This window comes from Cebus imitator, unplaced genomic scaffold, assembly GCF_001604975.1.
Source record: "Cebus imitator isolate Cc_AM_T3 unplaced genomic scaffold, Cebus_imitator-1.0 Scaffold189, whole genome shotgun sequence".
Lineage (NCBI taxonomy): Eukaryota > Metazoa > Chordata > Mammalia > Primates > Cebidae > Cebus > Cebus imitator.
In genome coordinates, this window is record NW_016107504.1 from 1,269,381 (window position 1) to 1,278,067 (window position 8,687).

At 41.7% G+C, this 8,687-nt stretch overlaps 1 protein-coding gene across 1 annotated transcript in view; it reads left to right on the forward strand.

Moving 5' to 3' along the window:
* Window positions 1-1,411: 1,411 nt before the first annotated feature.
* Window positions 1,412-8,687, forward strand: part of PRPS1 (phosphoribosyl pyrophosphate synthetase 1) — a 20,670-nt gene continuing 13,394 nt past the window's right edge. The window contains exon 1 of the mRNA XM_017546453.2: window positions 1,412-1,733. Coding sequence (XP_017401942.1) covers window positions 1,612-1,733 — 122 coding nt within the window. The 5' untranslated portion in view covers window positions 1,412-1,611. The remainder of the gene's footprint in view (window positions 1,734-8,687) is intronic.

The window sequence follows — 8,687 nt, forward strand, 5'->3', positions numbered from 1 at the left end:
ATGAGAGAGTTTACTACTGTATTCTTGTGCCACTAAACAGGGCCTAGCACATAAACAATGTTCAGTAAATATTTCTTGAATAAACAAATCCCTTGGGCCAAATACCTTATATTCCCCTCAATGCCTAGCACTCAATGCCTAGTATGCAATAGAACACTCAGTAAATATTTGATGAATGACCTATGATGGAAGACTACTAATATTCTGCCTTGAAGCTTACTTACTTCTCTGAGTATTCCTATATACAAGGGCCTACATTACATTTCTGAGCTTGTAAACGTGCAACAAAAAGTCAGAAGGAGAAGTGTACCATGGACACTGCTGAAAATGGCAGTAAGACAAAGATAAGATGCTGCTTTGAGTATTTTCTGCCTTTGCCACTTAGACAAATCCCTCCCCCAACTCCATCTCAGTTTTATCATATGTAAAATGACTATATGATCTCTGAGGTCCCTTCTATTTTTACATTTGATAGTTATGAGCACTATGGTCACTTTTGATTCCCGAATTGTATTATTTTTATCTTACTTCTAACTCATTCTTGAAATATGCTTAATGGAAACGTGGTGCAAGAATAAAGGCTCACTTAGGTCCAGTGAACAAGTATCACTATAAAAATAATAAAACATGGTGTAAAAGGCCACATTAGCAACATGTAGATGATGACACTGAGGCTTACATGAGGCAGGAAGGACTAAAACCCAGGGTGTTGTTTTTTTTTTTAATCCTTTCAAGGCTCTTTATCTGAAGTCACATAGCACAGCATATTTTCTTTCCTTTCCAAGGGCTATAAAAGCCAGACTTTTATTGTCCAGATAGTTTGGAAAATCCATCCTCCTTCGCTTGTTTCAATATACTTGGTTCCAGCACTAGAAACAAAACAACTTTCTCTTGCAGTGTCTCTTGGATGATTCAGGTGACATGTCTTCATTCACTTCCCCCTTGGAAACTGTCTTGCAGGCAAAGGTTACACTGCAATTACAATGGGCAAGCAAACCCTTTGGATGCACGTCTGTGATGTAAAAGTGTTTTAATTCAGCCCCATCCTTATAAAGAGATAAAAAATGTGTTGAGAACATACAAACTCGTGGCTGTCATCCTGATAAACAGATCTTCTTAAAGGAAACTATAAACCAGAGCCAGACTTACTTTCTTGCGCTGAGGGAGGGGAAATAAAAAAATGCAGGCATGGTTAATTTCCTCTAGCGGGAACGATCTGCCCCAGACGTCACCAGCATCCCTCCACCCCCGGTCCAACGTCTCCAGTCCCCGACCGCCTAGCTATAGGGGGCCGGGCTATGGGTTAGTCTCGCCCCCGTCCAAGCTCTTCAGCCAATACCTGAGAGGATCGGAAGGAGGCGGAGCTACAGCGAGGACCACACCCCTCCCTTCGCTCCCTCTCAGCTAATCGTTGCTGGCGGGGTGTGGACTTCTCTGCTGGCCCCACCTCCGCGGCTCTGGGTAATTTAGAGCCGCGCGCCGGGCGGGAATGTAAGATGGCGGAGTAGCAACGCAAAGCGCTTGGTATTGAGTCTCAGGCCGACTTCGGTTCCGGTCTCTGCAGCAGCAGCGATCGCTTAGCGGAGGGCTTAGGGTAGTTAGTTGGCCAGGATGCCGAATATCAAAATCTTCAGCGGCAGCTCCCACCAAGACTTATCTCAGAAAATTGCTGACCGCCTGGGCCTGGAGCTAGGCAAGGTGGTGACGAAGAAATTCAGCAACCAGGAGACCTGGTAAGGACCGTGTTGGGACCCCGACTAGACCTCACCTGCTCAGGCAGTGGAGAATAGGAGGGATGGGGTCGCCGCTGGAGCTCAAACAGACTGGGGGATGGGGGAGAGGGTGCAGCTCTGTGGCTAGCCTACCCCACGGTGTGTTTCCGTTATTTTGCCTCACGCGGGAGGGTCACGTTCATTCTACCGTGCAGTGGGGTGGAGTCAAAAGATGGAGCATGAGGCGAAGCTTCTGCATTTGAGGGCGAGGGCTGGGGTACCCAATAGATAGCGACTGCGTAGAGCGCCGAGACGGGACCGACGCTTAGCTTCGGCGGTAGGGACACGTGGCTTGGCTTTGCTGTTGAGCCGCCCAGGCTGGACTGGGTGGCTTCAGCTCTTGGACTAGCTTGCATTTAGAGAGCCTACCTGCGTACTGAGCTCTCCTGGTCTTTCTTCTCCTAGAGACCAAGAAGCAGCTTCTTAATTAGAAATGTTGTTGGTCCGTCCGGCTTGGTGTTGAGGGAAATTGACATTACGTACTGCAGGCGCCAAAATTATCACGACTTCCCTTAGATCAGCAAGCGTTGGCTTTTCTCATCTTATGAATCATCTACTTGAGTAATCAGAGGCATAAAAATCTAATTGGTTAAAGTGATGCGTTGACTCTGCATCCTTGATAGTCAGCATCTCGGCTTGAGCCATCCAGAAAATCTAGGAAACCTCAATTCTGGAATCTTTGACCTTCCCCAGTGCAGCTAGTGGTACAGATCATGCAAAAGCGTATTTTTCAGTAACCGAGTCCATTGGACTTGGCTACTTCTTTAAGCTCTGTGTAGGGAATTTAGGAAACAATTTTATACCTGAATGTCAAAGATAATTGAGGACAGGTAATGTAGTGGAAGACCAGGATTGGACAGTGCATTGCAACTTGCTTTTTTTCCATTGCCTTGCCTGTAAAACTTGCTTCCTCCCCCGACTTACACCCTCTGCCGGCACCAGCGGACCGTTTTAGAGAGAACTTGGTTTCCTGATTATTTCAGTGCCTCTTCCACCTACATGTGGGATCTTCAGTTTCTGATAGGTGTAATTTGTATTTTGTTGTTGCCCTATCGATTAAATTAGAGCCCTGCCTACAATCCTACAGATCTGTTAAAGGGAAAGTTTTCACCTAATAATCAAGTAAGAATATCTCAAATAGTTTTTCCTAAATGCTTTTGCTTTTTTGCCTTCTTTGGACTGATTTCCAAGTGTAACTCCCCTTATCTCTTTTAGACCCAGCTCATAAAATAATGTCTTCTATAATGGACAACTTCTTACAATTATTGTGCTACTGATTGTGATGCAAATGATAGTGTAAACACTGCCATCTGTAACCAGGCAATACCTTAGTTAAAAGAGGCTTACAAGCTGCTGTCTTTAGATTTTTCCAAAGCATTATGGCTCATGGGCCTTAATAAAGAATACAAAACAGGACTAGACTTTGTGATTGGCAATACAGCTAGGAGACAAGAATGTTTTTCATTTAGAGGTTTTCTGTGGCTCTGTGGATATTTAATCCTTTTCCTATGCGTGTAGGAAAAATATGAAGGCATGAAAGCTTTATTTTCTCCTTGTGTTAATCCTTCTGTTCTCTGCATAATGCAACACCCCAGAACCTGAGGCTACATTGGGAGAGGAGAGGGGGAGGACAACTTAGTTTTCTACTGATTGATTTCTATTAAGTCCAACATGGATAATTGCTGACTGGTTAGATTTCCTTGTTTCTGGCTTAATCATTAGCTTCTTGGTTCCTAGATATTCTGAAACCTTCATTGAACAGAATCACATATGTTTTTTATGGAGTTCCCCCCATTTTTGTTTTTCCTATACTGAAGAAATGATAACTGCTTCCTATAGCTGCTCCCCCAGGTGACTCTTGGGATCAAAAGGTCATGGACAAGGCAACTCAATAAGTGCTGTGTGTCATCAGTTGGGGAACTACCGAGCCTATTCTCAAATAAAACAATTTTGCTATTATCACAATTTGGCAGAATCTCAGGGGTTGATGCTCTCTTCAGCAGAGTAGCTTTTCTTCTAAAATAAGGATCATCCTTGGCCATCTAGTTATTTATTTTGAGATGGTGTCTTGCTCTGTCATGCAGGCTGTAGTGCAGTGGCGTGATCTTGGCTCACTGAGGCCTCCTGGGTTCAAGCAATTCTCCTGCCTCAGCCTCCCAAGTAGCTGGAACTACAGGCATGCGCCACCACATCCAGCTAACTTTTTTGTATTTTTAGTAGAGGCGGGGTTTCACCATGTTGGCCACAATGGTCTCGATCCACCTTGGCCTCCCAAAGTGCTGGGATTACAGGCGTGAGCCACCTCGCCCAGCCATGTTTAATGTATAGTGAATGCCTAAAATGTGCTAGTTTCCATTCTAAGCATTTAGTATACATTGTGTTTAATCCCTTCAAAACTGTCATGAGGAGTAACTTTTACTATCTCTATTTTATAGAGAAGGGAGCTACAAAAAGATGCAGAGTAACTTGCCCAGCTCTGGGTATTATTGTTCTTTTAATTTTTGCTGACAACATCGATTACCTGGCTTTACAAAGGTAGATATACTCAAATGTTGACTCTATTCTCTTCAATATTGATACGTAATTTCGGTTTATTTGGTTACTCTGTATTGGCTGAGAGAATGAAGACTTGATCTTTGGTTGCCTAGGATTTTCTTGAAAACTGTGTCTTCTGCTTGTGGTTAGTTAATCCCATGTATTTTGCACATGCCAATGTCTCCATAATCTAAATTCTTCAGATTATTTTAAGAATACTATCAACAGTCGGGTGTGGTGGCTCATGCCTCTAATCCCAGCATTTTGGGAGGCCGAGGCTGGTGGATCACAAGGTCAGGAGATCGAGACCATCCTGGCCAACATGGTGAAACTCCATCTCTACTAAAAACACAAAAATTAGCCGAGTGTGGTGGTGCGTGCCTGGTTCCAGCTACTTAGGAGGCTGAGACAGGAGAATCACTTGAACCCAGGAGGCGGAGGCTGCAGTGAGCCAAGATTGCGCCACAGCACTCCAGCCTGGACAACAGAGCAAAATTCTGTCTCAAAAAAAAAAAAAAAGAATACTATCCACTTTTTTAGATTCACTTTTGGTGTTTGTTGACATTCCATGTTTGTTGGATATACTTATGCCTGATCTTAAAGAAAGGGCAAAGAGAAGTTAGTTTTCTCACTCATCAGATAGACGTAGCTAGTCCTCTTGCCTCACCAGAACAGCTAAGAGAATGATTGGCCCAAAGCCATTTGGAGAACACTCCATTAACTAGAGGGAGAGAACAAGGAGTATTACTCTCTAAATTGCTGAACTAGGTTTTTCCACATAATAGACTGTGTTAGGAGCAAACAGATTTTAGGCACAAGTGTTTTTCTCAATCACTGCCATAACTTAGACTTAGAAGAAACCATAAGAATAAGGTTAAGATTTTTAGAGGACTTGTTGAACCAAGCTCTATAATTGGAGTGCAACTCATAGACTTTTTAAGACTTTGCCAAAGTCTGTATGTTATAGTACTACTATAGAGAAAGATTGGTCTTAATAAGTGAAATTAGAATTATGCATAGTAAAACAAGGCAGTGTCCTACCTAGTTTACTTACACTACTACTGTATTTTATTTATTTATTTTTTAAGTTTCTCTACTTTTATTTTGTTTTTGTAAGATTTTTTCAAAAGCACCACCTTTTAAAAATAGTAAATAACCTTTTCAAGTTATTAGATAGATGCCTTATAACAAACATCCTTCTATGGTGAGGGTAACTTTTAATTTTAAAATGTTTGGCTTTGGGAAATAGCTGAGCTGCTGTTTGATTATTAACTGATATAATAACAAAAATGGTACTAGCGATTGTATTGGGTGGTAAGCTGATAAGTTATTTTTGTTTATTTTTATTTTTTGTTTGATAAGTGATTTATAAAGAGTTATTATTCAAGCCTTTTGTGATGTTAGAATATATATATATTTTTAAATAACCACCTTGGCTGGGTGCGGTGGCTCACACCTGTGATCCCAGCACTTTAGGAGGCCGAGGCAGGCAGATCACCTGAGGTCAGGAGTTTGAGACCAGCCTGGACAATGTGGTGAAACCCCCTCTTTACTAAAAATACAAAAATTTTCTGGGCGTAGTGGCGCAAGCCTGTAGTCCCAGCTACTTGGGAGGCTGAGGCAGAAGAATTGCTCGAACCTGGGAGGCAGAGGTTACAGTGAGTGGAGATCACGCCATTGCACTGTAGCCTGGGTGGCAGAGTAAGACTCTGTCTCAAAAATGTAAATAAAATAATCACCTCTTAGCAAATTTACGTATTTATCAGATGCTCTTTGATGTCTTAATTAGCAGTGATAATTTAATTTTTAAGTAATACCTCACCTGCTTTCAAGAAAGGATTTGAAGTGTTTGAAAGTCACAAGTACAAACTGTTTGTTAAGGTAGGTATCATAAGCGTTATAAAACCATGGACTATAGCAATTATGCCAACAATTTGGCAAAAATGTTTACTAAGTTTAGTGTTTTTTTTTTTTTTTAACTGTATCCCTTGGTTTCCTGACAGCCAGAGGGATAAAGGCATATGCAATGGATTGTGTAGTTTTTATTTCCATAAAGTTCTTTAGAAACTTCCAGGCACAAAATCCTAAGAATTTTATGGGTGAGACCTTTAAATACTGATATTGAGGTAACATCGTGCACAATATAGCAATTTTGTGGGCAGTTTTTATATTGACTGATAGTTGAGGCATTTGTAAAGGGAGATATGCTGCTGTCGTCTAAGAATGTTGTTTTCTGGGCTTACTTGATAATGATAAAGCTTTAAACACATAGCAGAATAGTTAGCTTGTCCCGTATACTATTTGAGATAATTGCCAAACTGCATTCATACATTAGTTCTCCAACTTTTAATTAAACAACCTGACTCTGGCAAGTGAATGTCTGGAGCACAGATGATATTCTGTGTTCTTGACTGAAACAAGAGCCATAGGCTTCTGATACATGATTGGAAATCAGTATGCTTCCTGACTTTCATTCTCCTCCAGGGAAATGGAGATTTTGGTTAAGAAGCTGATATATGGAGGATGAATGTGGGCAGTTAATTTTTTTGTTTGCTTTGTTTTGTTTTTTGAGACAGGGTCTCTGTCACCCAGGCTGGAGTGCAGTGGCATGATCATGGCTCCCGACTCCTGGGCCGAAGCAATCCTCTCACCTCAGTCTCCACAGTAGCTGTGATCACAGGTGCTTGCCACCATTCCCAACTCATTTTTAAATTGTTTTGTAGAGAGGAGGTCTCTTTGTGTTGCCCAGGCTGGTCTCAAACTCTTGGGCTCAAGTGATCCTCCTGCCTCTGCCTCTCAACCACAAAGTTGTTTAAAATAAAACATAAAAGGGACTCTTTTGGCCTGAAATCTCTCAAAGGGCAGAGCTAGTAGTAAAGAAAGGTCTGAAAAAGTCTCAAAAGTCCTTGAAATGAACACTGCCTTTTTTTTTTTTTTTTTTTTCCCCGAGACGAGTCTTGCTGTGTCACCCAGGCTGGAGTCCAGTGGCTTCATCTCTGCTCACTGCAACCTCCACCTGGGTTCAAGCAATTCTCCTACCTCAGCCTCCAGAGTAGCTGGGACTACAGATGTACATCTCCATACGTAGGTAATTTTTGTGGTTTTTGATAGAGACTGGGTTTCACCGTGTTGCCAAGGTTGGTCTTGAACTTAGGAGCTCAGGCGATCTGCCTGCCTTCGCCTCCCAAAGTTCTGGGATTACAGGTGTCAGCCACTCCTCCCAGTCTTAAAAAAGGTTTATCCTAAACTAGTGCATTTGTTTGTTCTGGCTGCCAGAAATCTCAGCTTCCCTGTTTTTAACTGGTTTCTAGTTTGATTTTTTTTTTTTACTTGCTTTTATTTTTGTTGCTTTATAATATCAACTAACCCCATTCGTCTTTTCTTGTTTTTAAGATGGGGATATTCCTGGGTTGTCCAGGCTAGACTTGAACTCCTGGGCTCAAGCAATCCTCTTGCTTCAGCCTCCTGAGTAGCTGGGATTATAGGCGTGTGCCACTGCTCCTATCTCCCTTTCATCTTGTGTTAGAAAGGAATAGATAAGTAATCATCTTCTATGTCAGCTTCTTCTGGCAATAGAATTGCCTTTGTCAGTTTTTATAAAGTCCCTTTTGGAATGCCCTTTGAAGTTTTCTTTGGGGAGAGAAGGGTGGGTGAAAGTGATCCTGGCAGACATAGGACAGTAGGTAGTTCCTGAAACCACACAGAAGATAGTGCTTAGAGTGAGATAGAAGTATGGATCTTTTCTTTAATAACTGTATTATTGTCTTTTGATTTGAACTGAAGTTTTTCTCTTACTCAATAGGGATTGTCAGCCATTCTGATCTACTTGTCTATATACACACTTGCTCCCCTACTTGACTTAGAGGATTAATTGGGAATATAGTGTTTGAGGTATCACTAAGGTGATTTTTAAAATTTTTTAAATTGTTTTCTTTTTCTTTTTTTTAGACCTGGTGAACAGGAATTAAGAGATTATTTTTTTTCCAGATGATAGGTTTTTCTTGGTAGAGACCAAATGTGAGTGTTGAAACTTTTGTGGTAAAATATAGCCCGGCTTCATACTTAGAGTAACTTCCTAGGGAATTACTTAGTAATTGGACCAGAGTACAGTTAACACAGAATGAGGGCAAGGACCACATTTTATTCACCATTGTTTCCCTAACACCTAGTACAGTGATGAGCATATGAACATTTTTTTTTTTTAAGATGGGGTTTCACCATGATGGCCAGACTGGTCTTGAACTCCTGACCTCAGGTGATCCACCCACCTCGGCCTCCCAAAGTGCTAGGATTACAGGCGTGAGCCACCGCGCCTGGCCCGCATATGAACATTTAATACTTATTGGGTAAATTGCCAATACGGTAGAAGTGGTACTGTCT